Source organism: Saccostrea echinata, unplaced genomic scaffold (assembly GCF_033153115.1).
Source record: "Saccostrea echinata isolate AGI-Se365-2 ecotype Australia unplaced genomic scaffold, CSIRO_AGI_Sech_v1 ptg000030l, whole genome shotgun sequence".
In the NCBI taxonomy this organism is placed as follows: Eukaryota; Metazoa; Mollusca; class Bivalvia; order Ostreida; family Ostreidae; genus Saccostrea; species Saccostrea echinata.
In genome coordinates this window covers 9,254,157-9,270,962 of record NW_026889779.1, presented here as the reverse complement: position 1 = coordinate 9,270,962, position 16,806 = coordinate 9,254,157, and the positions used below count along the sequence as shown (strand labels likewise).

At 33.7% G+C, this 16,806-nt stretch overlaps 1 protein-coding gene across 1 annotated transcript; it reads right to left on the bottom strand.

The window, feature by feature from the left end:
* Window positions 1-1,476: 1,476 nt before the first annotated feature.
* LOC133197234 (uncharacterized) lies at window positions 1,477-12,956 on the bottom strand. The gene is made up of 4 exons (XM_061333160.1): window positions 12,852-12,956; window positions 8,519-10,135; window positions 5,207-8,353; window positions 1,477-4,616 (listed from the first exon to the last, which is right to left on the bottom strand). The coding sequence occupies exons 1-4, from the start codon at window positions 12,898-12,900 to the stop codon at window positions 1,702-1,704; spliced, it is 7,728 nt and encodes a 2,575-aa protein (XP_061189144.1). The 5' UTR covers window positions 12,901-12,956; the 3' UTR covers window positions 1,477-1,701.
* Between the last annotated feature and the right edge of the window lie 3,850 nt (window positions 12,957-16,806).

Genomic DNA, 16,806 nt, shown 5'->3' with positions numbered 1-16,806 from the left:
AAGTTTAGTCCATATATTTTCAGAGTATGGTTAACTAAATTTTTGAGCAATGAAAGCGTTATAGAACATTTTACAACTTAGCTTATCTAACGATGTTTTCTCCTTGTTTCGCAATAAGTATACATTTATATTTGCTATGTTAATAAATTTGCTTTTAATGGTATCCACAATCTTTTCTAAAGGTTTAAAAATTCTTTTCAGCAAACAGTATTCACATAAATAATTAGACTTATTCTTAGTACATTAAGGAAATGTTCAATATCATGGAATTTTTCTTCGCGGTCGAAAAGATCTTTTACGTATAAAATTCCTGCTATACTGTCCCATTTGAATAAAATAAGGACCGTTTTTTAAGTGTTTAATTACTGTTTAATCATTATTACAATTTAAAATTATTATGTGAACTCATCTTAAAATTATCCAAATAGAAGGAAGTCAATCTTAAAGATAAAATTAATGTATTTCAAAATTTATAATCAGCAATCAGCTACTCTCTCTCTCTCTCTCTCTCTATGACTTGAAACGTGAATATATAGGGTAAAACTTTTCACATATTTAGAAGAGGGTCATCTTCACTAGCCAAGAGTTTCTGATCAGAAACCCTTGGCTAGCGAAGATGGAAGAGGATGTGTTTCTTTCATCATGCATAGAGAGTGCCTACTGTAGGACCGAACCCTTCAGTGAGGAGTACTAAGTATATAGCATTGATTCTGAAGTCTTGGGTAATCCCCTCAGGTCGGGGAGGGCTGTGTTGAAATTCTGTAAGATCTTTTTTTTTTTTTTTTTTTTTTTAACCAAAGATGCTGTATATGAAACATAATTTAACATTTTCAAAATTAACAATGAAAAATAAATTAAATATAATCTTCTTCATCGTCACATCATTTTCAAATGGTTATATAAAATTTACTGCAACTAACTAGAATATATAGAATTTGTGGTAAAGGATTTTTTTTTTCAATGAAAAAATCAAAAGGTTGAACTATTTAAGGTATTAATTTGTTCATGTCAAAATTTGTTTCAGTGTACTTTTCAATCTTAATACATGTATTAGATATCTGGTCTTACTTATATTTTAACAGAAATAAATCTATAAAATTTGGGCTAATGATAATGTTAACTTATATATATGCAAGGTTCAGGATAGAGTTACGATGTTTTTCAGAGCTAAAAAGCAATGAAAAAAAAGACCTTTATAAAATGCTTTACAAATACATCTTTATACAAGGGATGATCAAGATTTCAACTTAGAGAGAGGATGAATGGCCCAAAATATACAGAAAAGCAAAAATAATATGATTTTAATATTGCCTATTTTGATGAGATAGCATGGTGTATACGAGTTAATTTAAATTCTCAGTATAATAATTACACATCGACAGGGAAATAGGGTCTAGGTCAAAAGAAGTTTACACTTTTTGCAAATAAATCGAGTTTGTAAAAGACTTCATTTGGAAGTTTATTAGTCAATTTTTTTTCAGAAACAGTACAAGGCACATCCTAAAATGACAATAATAAAAATATTTGATGAAAAACTTGAACACACGTGAATAACAGGAAACAATACAAATAAAACAATATGATATACCAGTAATATTACATAATGATTGCTTTTTAAATAAACATTACACCCAATACCCAAAAGGCTAATCACAGTTTTCCTCAAAAAATGTCTGTGACGAAGAAATAGTTTCAAAACTGTCATGAAGCAAAGAAAGCACCAAGACTTGTTTTCACGTTTTCATTGTTTGCTCCATTAAATGTTGGCTGAACATAACGTAGATTATTGGAAGTTAGTTTTTGATGGCTTACTTCGAATTGCCTGGCCTTTCCGTTCTTTATACTCTGCTCATGAATAGCGTTATTTAAAGCGTTAACGTCTGATAATGGCTCTGGTGATTTCTCCTCAAGTTGTCCATTTTCTACCCTGAGTATTTTTTCTAAGCGCCTTTTCTTGTGGTCCGGAAGATCCCCAACAGGAAGCTGTCTTAAAATCGCCAGCAGTTGTGGACTTACAGCGTAACTCTCCGTTCCCGTTGAGAAGAACGCAACTTTCGTCGTTTCGGCAGATTTTTGAGTAACCGGCAAATGCGGGCGATTAGTCACACCCAAAGTCGTCCGATGACTATGTCTGGGAGTTGGTGGTGTAACTGCTTGTGTCGGCTGCTGTAGAGTTGACCCAGCTGTACTGTGACTATGCTGCTGGGTTTTTATAACAGTTCTATGGCCCTGTGGGTGCTGGAGGTGTTGCTTGTAACGTATATCCGGTTTTGTTTGCTGGCGTAAAGTAGCATGGATTTTATTCATTGCACTAGATTTGAGTGTTTGTAGTGGATTTGGTGTCGCCCATCCAGATTGTCTTTCATTATATATTTTATTTCTAATTACATGTTGTATTTTAGTGTTTTTTAGATCCACGGGGGTCCTTTGACTTATGCGAATACCTGGACTCGAGGTAGGCCGAGTGATTTGCCATGAGTGTTTTGGTTCTGAATTAATTGGCCGGGAGATAGCAAATCCATGCATACCAGTCCTCTTGGAGATGTGATTTTGATAATTCCTTTCAGCATTCAGTGGTTTGGATACCAATAAATCTTTGTTCGACCATTGCTTGGAGTTATCTATTGTGTTTGATGATTTTTGAGTGTTCCAGGATTTCGAGTAATTTATTGTGTTCTCAATATTGTGTGGAGATGCCTTGGGTGCAGGACGTTGCAGAGTATGCCCTGTCTGTTGATCGAAATGAGTAATTGTATTTGTTGACTGCCTTCCAACTGATGGGCTTGAACGATCGACTTGATTTTGATGTCCTTGAAGCTGGTTGTGTTCGCTGAAAGATAATCCATTTGTTTGTTTTTCAATAAAAGACTGCATTTTGTAATGTCCTATCTTTCCTGATACGTGATTAGAAAGAGAATTTCTGTGTTGCCAACTTGGTGTTGTTATGTTATACATTACTATGCGACTACTTGGTGTGGTTGTTGCAGTGTAACTCACTGATGAATGCCCAGTATGAGGTAAGTAAGTGTACTTCGGTGTGAATTTGTCGTTGATGTCAAAATTGTGTCCCACAGTTTTGTAGGCATGTGTACTCTTTCTTGGATTAAAAGAGGTAAGAGATGGACTATGGTGAACATAGTCTCCAGATGGGGATTTTGTAAATTTATTTTCTGATTTCATATGAGATCCAGTGAGAGAGTTTTTCAAAGGTAGATATTTTATACGTGAATTGCCTGTATGTTGATGATCAGTGTTTATGATTTCTGGATATCGATATTTATGGCGAGAATTTTCCATTAATGATTGCTTTGTAAGAGAATTTTGCATCGATTGATGTTTACTAAGAGATTCTCGTTTGTTTTGTGTTTGTTGAGTTGAAGTGTGTTGAGCTGCTTTGTTGGTTACATGTAGAACTGGAACTCCGAGGGTAGGTTTAATGGTGGGCTTCACAGAATGTGGCACTGTTGTCTTTGGAGAGTGAGTATGGCTACTTAGAGATATTCCAGACAAAGAAAATGTATATGGGTTGGGTCTATGGCTGGTTTGGGAAGTTCTTAAGTGATGTGAAGGAGAAACGCTTGCACTGGTTTTCGGATTTGTTTTATCAGAAACGGGTTTAACGGCAGTGTGTCGATGGTGTTCCTTCTCTTGAATGCGATTAGCCAATGTGGTATCATACTGTTTCTTGTTTTCCTTACCCACGATTTCACTTTTCTTTTCTTTCTGAGTGCTCGTTCCAATGAAATCCTTCTTTTCTGGAATTTCTAGCACGACGCTATTTTCCACAGTATTGTCTCTCAGTCTTATAGGAGCTGTCGACATTGATATTTCAGGACCTCCACTGAAGCCACTGGAAGGACCCTCATTCGCAGCCAGGATAAAATTTGTTAAAGACAACGGGTCTATTTCCTCAAAAACAATACCATTATTAGAACTCTTTTGACCCACAAATGAAGTAGCACTTAACACCGGCCCTGCCTTGTCTTTTCCAGCTCTTGCTCTCAGCACACTATTTGGAGCTGCGGAAATTGAGCCAGAATAACCCGTTTTCACAGGTGAAACATTTGTTGCTTGTGTTTCCATATTATTCATAAACAGTGATGTAGGACTGTTAAGGGAAAATGCAAACTTTACGAAAGAAGTCGAATCTTTCATTTTTTGTTTGTGTTGTGGCGGAGATAAAGACAAGTTATTTCCTGTATGAAGTGATTTTGGTGCATGTGTCCCACTATGATGTTGACTCATAGTAATTGAGGTCAGTTTATTTTCTGTGTATTGAGATTTTGATTGCTCTACTGTTTTACTATTGCTTTGATGTGTTTCAGATTTTGACGCTTTGGGTGCATCAGTCTTGGAGCTTAACGGAATAGTTTTGTACTCGACGCTAGTGTGTTTGTATGGTTTCATCTCTGGCTTGGCTTTTGTTAAGTAGCCTGTTTGTGAACTTTGTTTCAGACTTTTTTGTTGTTCAGTGTTTAATTGACTAGGTTTGAGACCCATGTCTTTGTTTTGTTTGGTATTTCGAACCGTTGGCACAGTTGGAGTAGGGGCACGAAGGGGTAATATAACGATGCGCCGAACTGTTCGATATTTTGGTCTGTCAGGTTTTGGAGGTCCTGAAATAGTTACGTGATCCATGAAATTCATGAATAGATAACAAAGGAATTCATGTAATTTAAAACTTTTTTTTAATAACATAGGTCAAAAATAATGAATATATAAACATAAATTTCTTTTACATCATTAATAATAAGTTCTGATTTCAAAATACAATACTGAATTACGCATCATTGTTTAATTATTTACAGTTCATAAAAAATCCTTTTAAACTTCTTTCACAATTAAAAAATATATCAAATATAAATGCATGTTGTGGATATTAATAAGCTTCCATCTCCCATTCTTTCTGACATGCGATGCTCAAGACGGAGGTACCCAGTTGGATGTTGTGAGGATTTGTAACACTTTCCTTTGAAGTTGAATCATTTATAACCAGAACACCGATTAATAAAGAATTCACCACCGAATTAAAGATTGTCGAGCTGCTCTAGTGTCTTAAATAGATTAGATAACACAAAATAAAGCACACACACAAGTGTTACAACTGCCTACAAATGCAGCTTCAGTGATTAATTGCGCGCATGCGGACTGCTGGTGACAAAGTGCGTGCGCGGCTATCGTCAGTAATAGTCATGTGATTTGATACCTAATGACAAGGAATTATCCATATATGATGTATCTATGGTCTTCTTATTTCTGATTCGTAGTGAATTATGTTGATGTGTAAGTGATCCTGCCGAGACATCATTTCTAACCGAAATTCGAACTCCATGGCTGTTAGAGGTCCTTAGTTTAACAGGTGCTGACTCCACAAAATTTCTTTTTTTAGGAAGACCAGATAATGTCTGTTTTGCAGCATATGGGGATTTTCTTTCTGATCCATTCAGGTGAAAAGGTCTATGGTGTGGCTTATTTGAGAAAGAAGTACTAAGTGAATTACCAGCAAACAGTTGTTGTTGTTGAAAAGATTTTCTTGGGGCAAATATTTTATTCACTACTGCGGCAATATTTTGCATTTGGGGCTGAGGTGTGTAATATACAGGCTTTCTAAAGAATCTTTCTAGTTTTGTCATTCCTCTATCATGAAATGTGTTTGGGTGAACAGGGCCTAGCGACAAAGAACCTGGATTAGCAATATCAGCTCTGCTTCGTCCAGGATGTGAGTGTGCAATAGAAGGAGATCCCAAACCACCGAACAAATCAACGCGGCTACTTCGCTTTTTGTCGTATGATAGAGAATGAAGGGGCATGTCTATATATATTTGATTATTTGTGTGTGGCATAATGTTTCCAGGGATCATATGGCCACTCAATAGGCTCCTTTTTCGTCGATGTGCCCTTGAAGTCCCTAATGGATTTGTAAGTGATGGTTTAGTACTATCGCCCCAGAAAACTACAGTATTTTGTGAAAGTGAAGAAGACTGTTGTGGTCTAGAAGTAGGTCTCGTATTGGAAATTGAGGACCTGGACTTTGGAATCAAATCTGAGAGCCTCCTATCATTCACTTTCCCAGTTGCGATTAGTTGTTCTCGCATTCTCCTGATTTCCAGAAGTTTTCTTAATATGGCGGCCTTATCTAAACTCGTGCTTCCCAATCTATTAAATTCTGTTTCAGGTCGTTTGGGTTGAGATACTACAAATGTTGAGGAAGCTCTTTGATTTTTAGCCCTATTCCAGGGTTGAGCAACGTTTGTCCTTGAAATTTGAAATTTAGGCAATGATTTGCTTGGGATATTTACTTTTTCTGTGTTATGATTAGACTGTTTTTGAGAGGAAGAAGCTATTTGATGTGTCTTAACCATGGATGGTTGATTATTGAAATGCAATTGTAGAGGAGGTAGATCAGAAATGTGTTCATGTTTTGGTAGAATTCTATTTATGTTTTTGTCATTAAATGAACTTTTTATGTCTACAATATTGGTTGGTTTGATTGTTAAGTTATTGATATTACCATTACTGGCCTTTTTAATTTCATTTTGTTTCTGCACCGGAGCAGGATTTGAAATTACTACTGCACTGCCTTGGCTTTGAATTGATTTTGTTGATGCAGAGGGGATTTCCTTTACTGTATTCTCAACACTTGATTGTGGTGCCTGTTGCACATTTCCAGTGACTTTAGAATCAAGAAAAGATGATTCAATGACCACACCTGGAAGGGAGAGTTTAATGTTCGGGTTCTCTTTGGACAAGGTTGGAAGATTGTCTGTTTTTCTTGGTGAGGTTGGCGGTGGTGGAATGTACTGATTTTCCTCAACATTACTTACAGACCGTGATATCGGTTGTTCGTTTGTTTTTGTAACTGTTGTACTGAATGATAGCGGTGGTGGGGGAGGCGGTGGAATAAACTGGTTTTCACCACCATGATGTACTTCAATGTGTGAAGCAGATTGTTTGTTTGTTTCTGTAACACTTGTTAATGTTGAATTCTCGAAATCGGGTATGGATTTTGATAAAGGCTTATCAAAAATATTTTTTGCCGAAGGTTTAAAGACATTGACAGTATTAGAAGATAGCTCTTGAGAAGCGGATAGCAGATGACCTTGGTTAGTTTTTTGTTTTTTGTCGAAAGAAATATCATTATTATGATGAAACATTTTGTTAACTGCGTTTGTATGTTTGCCTATTTGATTGAATACAGAAATATCCCTAGATTTTGAAACAGATTCGTCAGCATTGGGTCTCTCCTTTTGTTGTAATTCTTTGATTGAATTACTTTCGATAGAGGTAGTGTCAATTGGTGTTTTATTTACATCTTTGAAAAACGTGTTTTTGGTTTCTTGTTGAAAGAGTGGGATGACGTTAGGTTTAGAAATTATGTTTTCTGTATTTGAATTATGTTTCTGAGATTCTTTTTGAAGTTGATCAGTTTGTTTCGAAGGCAGCCTTTTGTAGGGAGACTCGTCAAGATTGGCTTCAACAACATTATTTATACCTGCTTGATTAACAGTGGTGGCATCGGGGAAATTTGGGGTTACTTTTGTTTCTTCAGGTATTGTATTTAGTTCAGATGCAGTGTCCAAAGAGGGTGTAGGGGTCTGAAAAATTGACTTGCTTTCATCGACAGGTAATTCGACAGGAACATAGGGATCGTGAGATATTTGTTCGCCAAAACTTTGCACTGTGGCCGATGTAGTAGTATCTACCGATTGTTTCAAAACAGGTGTAGTGACTTCATTTTCGACTACTGGTATAGGAATACCTGAGAGGGCTTTTGGAGTTTCTGAATTCATTGAAACACCATCAGGTTGAGTTTGAACCAAGTTTGTTACTTCTTTATTATTCTCTTGTAGTGCATGTGGTATGACTGGGCTTTCTTCAACTAAACGAATATTTTGTGCTTCTGAATCTTTATCTTTCTTTCCTATTATTTCAGATGTTTGTTTCTCTTTCAAAGAAGGATCTTCAATGATAGGGGGCAAGAAAGTTGCATAAATATGCTTAGGAGCCTCTTTAATCATGCTTTCAAGTTCATTTGTTTGTGATTCCTTTGTTGTTTTTGACCTGAGTGCTTGTTTAAAGTTTGTGTTGCTTGTCTCAGTCTCTGATTTTTTAGTTTCGATAAAATCTGCTTTAATGTCTGTTTTCGTAATATCTGAATTTATTTTTGCGTCTTTAATCGACTGTGAGGAAAGTGGAAATGTTATTTTAGCATTTGATTTAAAAGATTTAGGGAGAGAGGAACTTGATGTCGGCTCATTATTTTCAACAACTGTTTGCTCGGGTTTCTTAGAGGATGTATTTGAACTGGTTTTGAAATGACTTTTCGCCTGTGGTGAATCAGAAATATATATATCTGGAATAAATTAAAAGAATAGAAGCATCTTAGAATCTGTAAGTAATATGAATAACATTTTTAAGTGTTCAAAAAAAAATCTTTAGAAGAAAGGTGTACTTATAGTTACAATCATTAGAATTAAATTTATATTGGTATGCATTTTTTCTTAAACATTTGATTTACCTTTGCTGTTTTCTAATATAGAATTAGAAACTTTAGGGCTGCCATCCTTTGCTTTCTTTTCGATTTTCTGCTTAATAACATCATTTTCCATCATGTTAGGATTAGCCAGTTCCGCTGTGGAAGACAGTGGAATGTTTCTTTGCAGAGACTTAGTTCCAACTTGATCTATAGGTACATTATGTAATCCGGACGAAACCGAGTATTGTACTCTAGTTTCCACATGTGGTTGCACTTGTTTTGCTTTCATAGCATTTTTATATCTCCTGACCCATTTAATTAGAAGGTCTTTTGCTTTCGATGATACTTGTAACTTTTTACTTCCAGACCTAGAGGCAAGACGCTGAATCACCATGATGATCTTTTTCACACGACTAGATTCATCTTGTGTCATTTCAACGGATGGAACTAAAGCAGAAGAGGAAGGTGGTGACAAATTTGAAATTCCTGTATTGACCGGTGCAGTGTCATAATTCTGTGTTTGAAGAACACTTTCCGTTTTGTCTGTATTGATAGAATGGACATGTTGAGTAAGTTTTGGTGAAGAAAGACCTACTGGTTTTGTAGGTTTAACTGAAGCATGTGCTACTGTTACTACTGAAGATTGTTTAAGACCTGGTGAAGAAAGGCTGAATGGTTTTTCGATATCTGAAGCATAGGCAACTGCTTTCACAGCAGTTTTTGTTTGCGCGCTTGCAACACTCGAAGTAGATGGTGATCCTAGACCAGATAAAGAGGTTTTAACAATTTCTTTTTTGTTTGTTCTCACAATATTTTGTCTGTCTCGAAGCTTTTTGAAATTGTGTAAGCGCTGCCGAAGAATTTTTAATCTTTGGAAAAGTGCCTGTGTTCTTAATTTGACTGGAATATTATTTATATTCAGTTTCAATTCTGGAGTAAATCTAGTGTCGACAGCTACATCGTTTCCATTTGCCGTAGGGATAACTTGTACGTCACTTTTTACTTCTGTTGCAGCTGGAGGTTGAGGTTGTATTTTCTTCACCTTGACCACTGGTTGCACTGGTTTTGGAGGAGGTATGTAAGGTGTACTTATTTTAGGAGGAGTTATTTTTTCAACTTTCACAACAGGTGGTTGGTATACCACAGGAATATCTTTTTTGGGAGGTTCTTTTTGCTGGGGTTCTTTCGCGACTTCGGGTTTCTTTGGTGCTTTTTTAACTGACACTAGCTGACCGTCAGTTATGGAAGGAATGTTTTTATCTGTTTTCTTTTCGACCTTATGTACTGTAGTTGTCATGGGTGTTGCAGATTGTTTTGCTTTGGATACAACATCGCGGTTTTTACTTTTCTTTCCGACCACGTCTTTCATTATGTCACGAATGACAGTCATCGTTATAGGTTTGTTTGATTTTTTATGCTTGCGAAGTCGACTCACAAGCTTTACAAGCTGGCGTCTGGACAGAGGTAGCCTTCGTAACTTTCTAAGAACTTTTTGAAGAGCTAAGCGGCGTGAGTATTCTTTTCTTCTATGATCGTCGTCGTCATCATCCCTGTCGTCGCTTTCATTGCTGTCCACTTGTCGTCTGCGGGTGTCCCTCCTCTCGCGTCCGTACACGGAAACCTGTGAGAATCCTTCTTCACATGACGCTATAAACAAACCTAAAAAAAATCAAACGTGGAATATGTTTTTCTTGATATTTCTTTCTTTCTTTTTTTTTTAACAATGTAACAATATATGAAATACATATATTTTTGAGGATCGGGGTAAATTTATTATTTTTCCTTGTCTCTACACAATTAATGATCTTTGACATTAGCAGAGGTTTCATGGTTTTTTTTAAGGGTGAAGCCATTCCATTGTGAAGGTCAAATAGAAGAGCATTACGTATTAATTTCTTACAATAGTGGGCAAATATTTTTGATGTCTTTTCCTTCTACTCACTTTAGAGCATGGTATGAAACGATTTAGTAAATCACCATTCAGCGTAAAACAAAAACGAAATGCATGTCTCTTGTAGCATGATAAACTTCCAAACCACATTCTCATATTACACCTTTAATGTGTGAATTGGCTTTACTAATTTATTTAACGATGCCTTATGTTTCTCATCATGTACAATTTAAAATGTATTGTTTCTAATTATAAAGTATTTATTGTTTATGTCATCCAACACTGGCGCGAAATTCTTTTTGTATACCAATTATCATAAAACACGACCCGTTGATAGTGATATGAATTTCTGCCTAATTGGTATTCGGTTAAGTTAATTAAGTTGGACATAACTTGTCGCTATTTTAATTGATCGATTGTCAGTATAATCATTTCTTTTATTCTTTTTCAAAAGAAACAATTTACAATAGGTATAAAATTATAAATCATTGAGCGATAAATTGAAAAAGAAAAATCCTCTTTTAAGATGACGTTTGTCGGTAATTATTTTTTAATGAATTATTTGCGGTAAGAGCTAACTTACTTTATGTCAAGTGGTTTTTTGGGAGGAAAAAGAGTTTATGATAAACTTAAGAGAAAAGTGATGTATTATGTTGCTGAGATTCAAATCTTCGTGAAAACAAATGCGTACCTTGTTTATAAGGATTGTAATCAAGTATATGTGTTGAGCTTTGTCCGACAATACAAACGAATCTCATGGTGAATTTCACTTGATCAAATTGATTAGAAAGGAATTTTAAATTCATTCAACTCTGAACAAATTCTATTTGATTATATCTCAGTTTAAACCAATGAATCAATCGGAAAATGATCAGACAATATTGGCATATGTCGCACTAAAAAATAGAAATATGAACATTTATGTGTTGAAATTAGAAGGAGGAAAATAACTTATGGTTATTGAGATTGACAAAAATCAATATTGTCATGTCACCCAATGAGTGCAATATAATAACATTTGAGACTTAAAAATAGCTAACAAGAATCAGAGACTAATACTCAATCAGCCCACAGGTAATAGAACGTGAGCCTTTTATCTTTAATTGATGTTCAATTTTTAATTTAATTAATGATGTTACATCAAAATCTTGGCGTTTATTTGTGGCCTGTGTAGAAAAACTCTTTTCCTGTTATCCTATGATTATATTCTAAACACGTCTTTGACGGAAACGACATAAAATCTCTTTTGAAAGAGGTCTGACAAGGAATTTGACATTCTAATAATCATAATAATTATAGAAGGACTGCACACCTTAAAACGTTTTTGTGGCTTTTTACTATAGGATTTCACGCTAAAAAGAGGTACTTTATTTGGGCGTTTGGTTTCTTTGAACAATGGGAGGTTTTATTTGTGAGCCATAATTGAAAATATTACTCACGACTTCTTGAAACTATGGTAATTTTTTTTAAAGGTCCGACATGCCAAATCTTCCTTTCCATTTACATGCTATTTGAAATGTACATGCACATACTATAACAGATGAAATGATATAATTTTGTACTAATAAATTTGATTTTCTCATATTGTATAATGAGATATTTTAAATGACGTATATTAGCAATTCTTATTGGTGCATATGCAGAACACCAACATCAGAATTACCGATTAACTTCTTATTATGATATTTTCTTACTGAGGGTTTATTTAACATTTCCTTGAGAATTCATGGTTTACTGATTAAACTGCGTATCTAATCTAGAAGTATTTAATGTTAAAGGCTGTACTGGCAAATAAAACTATAAATAATAATAACAACAAACAGATAACTTGTTTACAAATAAGGACAAGGTATTTTTTCCTTACTTCTAATTGTGCTTTTAAAAAAATCAAGCTACAGACGGGTTGCCGAAGTTTTTTTAATGACGTCACAGTGTAACAACGTAATTTTTGTTAAAATACCTTCCGGTAAATTCGAATTTAAATATGAAATGAATTATTTTTATCTTCAAAGATCCTCTTACAATAAGATAACTTTAGGTTGAGTTTTACAACCTATAAAAACCACGAAATTCACTGCAGTAAGAATGACGATTTATGTATATTGCATATTTTTAAAAAGTATTTATTTATTTGGTTTTTTTCTGTATTAATTTTTTTAAAGCAGAAATAATTCTCTATTGTTTACAGTTAGCTCAACAACAAGGTCGGAAGAAACTAATGGTATAATAAAAAAAAAATGAAGGAAACGTTCTTTATCTGTAATCATATAAAACTTAAATAGCTAAAATAAAGCTTTGAAAACAAAAAACAACAAAAGAGTCTAAAAAACAAAACAAAACTGCCATGAATATTTTGGTCATTCATTTATAGCGTTTTTTTTTTTAACATTCAGATTTTCAAAAGTCTTTAGAATGAAATAAAAATTCCGTTTAAAAAATATATCATTATTCCTTTATATCAGAACAAAATTATTTTATACTTACATGAAAATAGACATCCTAAAGAAAAGATTAAGGTAATCCGAAACTTCATATTGTTAAGAGCGAAAGAGGAGTGTGCCTAAATCCTTACACTAACACCGCATACCTGTATTTGTCGAAGAAAAGATCAAAATTATATTAATATTAATGACGACATTAATTAATCCCCGACTGTCAGAAATATGTTACATCATTAACATCGAGTGCACGAGGATCCTTCATTACCATATTTCAATTATTTTAATGATCATAACTAATCGCATTGTGATAAATGGCTGGTCCACATAAAAAAAAAAATTCAGGAAAGACATGACATTTCACGATAAAATAAAACAGAATGAACCTTTAAGCCTGTAGATTAAGAAGCCCATTTGTACATTTTTTTTTTTATTTTATGCTTTTGAGATGGTTAACGTTAAGTTCATTAATTTTTTTACTCACCAAAAATTAAATCGAGTGTAAAAGATGATGATTCCTTCCTGCACAATTAGCTGTATTTCCTTCTAATTATATGACGTATCAGAGTTTGGTTTAATTGGATTGTATGATTAGTGAACATTTATGACTGATTTATAAATGATCATATACCAAGATAAAATCATTAATATCTAGTGCTTTACAATTAGCTACAACACTCTTCTAAATTTAGTGATTTTATTTACTGTTCTAATAACATTTATGGCTTCCTTGATAGGTTTTAAGCGGACAACAGTAATTTGTAACATGCTAGTGTCAAAACTGGTGTTTTTGTGCCTTATAGGTGGATTTTTTTTTTCAAACAGATGTAGATACAGCGAACCTTTAGCCCCTGTCTGACAGGCCATTCACATTTACTTATATTGTGTCTGACCAGGACAAGGAAATTATTTTGTTTAATTTTATTATAAATGTGCAGGTAACTTGCATTGTAGAGAAGAACCTAGATGAAATATATTACACTCAACCTTTCAAATATAGTTTTCTTTACTCTATTTTTTTTTTTGTTTCACACAATGAGTTATATTCACAGATTAAGAAATTCATTCTCAACTCCAGCAATACATGTATACCGTATAACGGGAATTTATTCGGTATTTCAAAGCAGGAGTTTAACATTACAAACATTAAAATCAGTGATGAAAAATTGACTTCTCATGAGTCGTCGCTCAAGGTAATCGAAATTTACAATATAAATTTATCTTGACATTTTGTTGATTAACTTTAAAAAGTTTACAACTTTTTGAAAAAAAGCACAAGTTTCCTGGACTTTTCTACTCAAAATTGTAAGACCTATTGCTAAAAAAGGACCCATAGTGTAATGGTGAAAAAAGTCAAGATATCGAAAAAAATTAATATAAAAATCAATGACTTAACAATTGGTATGAACTGCCAGTCAAAGTGAACCAACGATAGGCTGTATTTGCAAACACTGCCATAGATTTATCGAAATTCTGACTTTTTAAGAAATTGTTAAAAGCTCTGTTACATCAAATTATTTGTCAGCAGCCCGTCTAAGTTTGAAAAAATGATTGTTCTCAGGTAATGCTATTGTATACTTGATCAGTTGGGAGACGTAAACCCCATATACAGGTGATAGTGGAATATTACTTCATAAATAGGAAAAAGACGAAAGAAAAACTGAGGCCATTCCATTATCATACGGTCCAGTTGTTAGCCAGCTTTTAACGTCTATAGTCAGTAAAATACACAAATGTGAAGCAGAGTGGTGTTTTTTTTTATTTTGAGTTCACTAGAATATATATTGAATCGACACTGGATGAAAATAATATTTGTTAGTACAGTGTACGCCACTGATATATCTAAGTGCCGAATTGAAGGTTACAGCGATATTTTTCTTTTTCTGATGTAGAAGTTTTGTTTTTTAAATATAAATTTTGCTTTTCTAAGAATATAAAAATAAGTCTGTTAATTAGTGCCCACTGGAGTTCCAACAGATTGTTGGAAGAATCCTAATCTCCAAAGACTACATAGGTATTGTCAATGAGGAACTCCAGCATCTTTTTAAAACCAACTTCAGAGTACTTGTAAATTTGTAGAAACTTTTTCTATGTCAAAAATTTTACCGCGAGGAAGGTTTAAATAAAGTTTTACCAAAAACAATTTTGTGATTTCAGATTTTTTAAAAGGTCTTCGGATTTTTTTTTTAGAATCCACTTTTGCTTTACACCACTTTGATATGTTGTGACACAGAACGTCTTTTAAAAGTTTCTCCTTCACAACAGTCGATTTTTTGTGAGAAATACTAAACTCTTCAGTGAATCTTTGCTTTTAAGGATTTTTATGAAACGACCTTTAATGTAAAATATTAGTTTATAAAGGTTTGATTTACACTAAAAGTAAATTAAGATACACCCCTCGTAAAACCTTTTTTTCCCGAAAGATACTGTAAGATAAGTGAATCATCATGATTCTAATATTTTGGTGTACTCCTCTGCTAACCATTCGCATTCTTTGTCTCAGGGTGTGACCCCAAATATAAAGATTTAATACTCTTACATTCCATTATTGTTTTCCTCATAAACTCTTTATTAACTACGTGTTTTTTGTATCAATACAACGCAATTATGAATCACAATAATAAAAATAAGATTGTTTGGTAACATGCTATTTAAGAATGATAGATGATAGTCAATGTAAATGTAAGCTTTAAATGATAATTTTGCCAATTTTTGTCATAAATTTATCAGGTGTGAATACACAGTTTCTTATTTATGTAGTAATATACTGCTATCACCTGCATATGGTGTTTACGCCTCCCAACTTATTCGATAATCAAGAGCATGCTCTCAGTACGATCAATTTTTAAGGCAGGCTACTGGCAGATAAGTTGATGATACATGATTTCAACAATCTTTTTTAAAGTCAGCATTCCGTAAATTCTACGGTCGTTACAATGACGTTGTTAGCAAATATAACCTATCATTGGGTCGTATTTTGGCTGACGTTTTTCATGCCAATTGTTAGGCCTTTGTTTTTTATACTAACTTGTATACTTATACTTTATACCTAATTATCAAATATGTGCAAAACGGGAACACATCGGGGGGGGGGGGCGGAGCGGGTAGGGATATACAAATATAAGTATACACACAATAATTTTTTTCTCATCAATTTGACAAAACGTAACTGTAATTTGATGTTTTTATCAGAGTTTGATAATTTTGTTCCTTACAAGCTGAAGCCACTTTATTTGTGTTCAGTTTATTTCCAGTTTGTAACAAAAACATTGTGGTATATAACGGTACTATATTATTTGTTAAAGATTTTTTTATCTCGCCGAGATCGCAAACTCCTTCAAATACAGTATCTACCACTACCTATAATGTTAATGCAACCTATCCCCCATTTACAGTTTAAATTGAAAAGTTATAAATTCTTATACTTGTTGGAACGAAACAAAGGTACAAATATGAAAAAAAAAAAACACATTCGAAACATTTGTGTAATATCTGTTTTAAAGCCAAATTACCATGCACTTCTAGTAAGTCCGTGTCTGACCATGACTAAGTCATCAAAAGCAATGATGTACGAACATTGTAGGTTTGTTTTTGCTTTCTGTGTTCTCACTTTAATAAAGTTTCGATTCTTAAATCTTGAAAATTTCAGAAAAGCTGTAATAGAATATCTTTTTCCCTTTTCTATGCTCACAAATACTTAGGCGAATATTGATATTTGTTTGTACAGTCTCTTGTAATCTTCTACTTGAATTTTGTTGAAACTGATATGTGATTTTTACTTGTATGCTATCAAACAGAAAAAAGCTAACTGTAGATATCTGTAAGCAAAATTTAATCTGCGTTTGAGAAATATATGCGAGTTTAACAACCCTCTTTAACCCGCAAATAACCATCTACAGATCTATTTTATTGTGTCAATGTATATGAAAAGGGTGAAAATAATTATAATAGTTATCGATTAAAAAAAATCCCCAAACAATACAAATCTATGAACAGCTAGG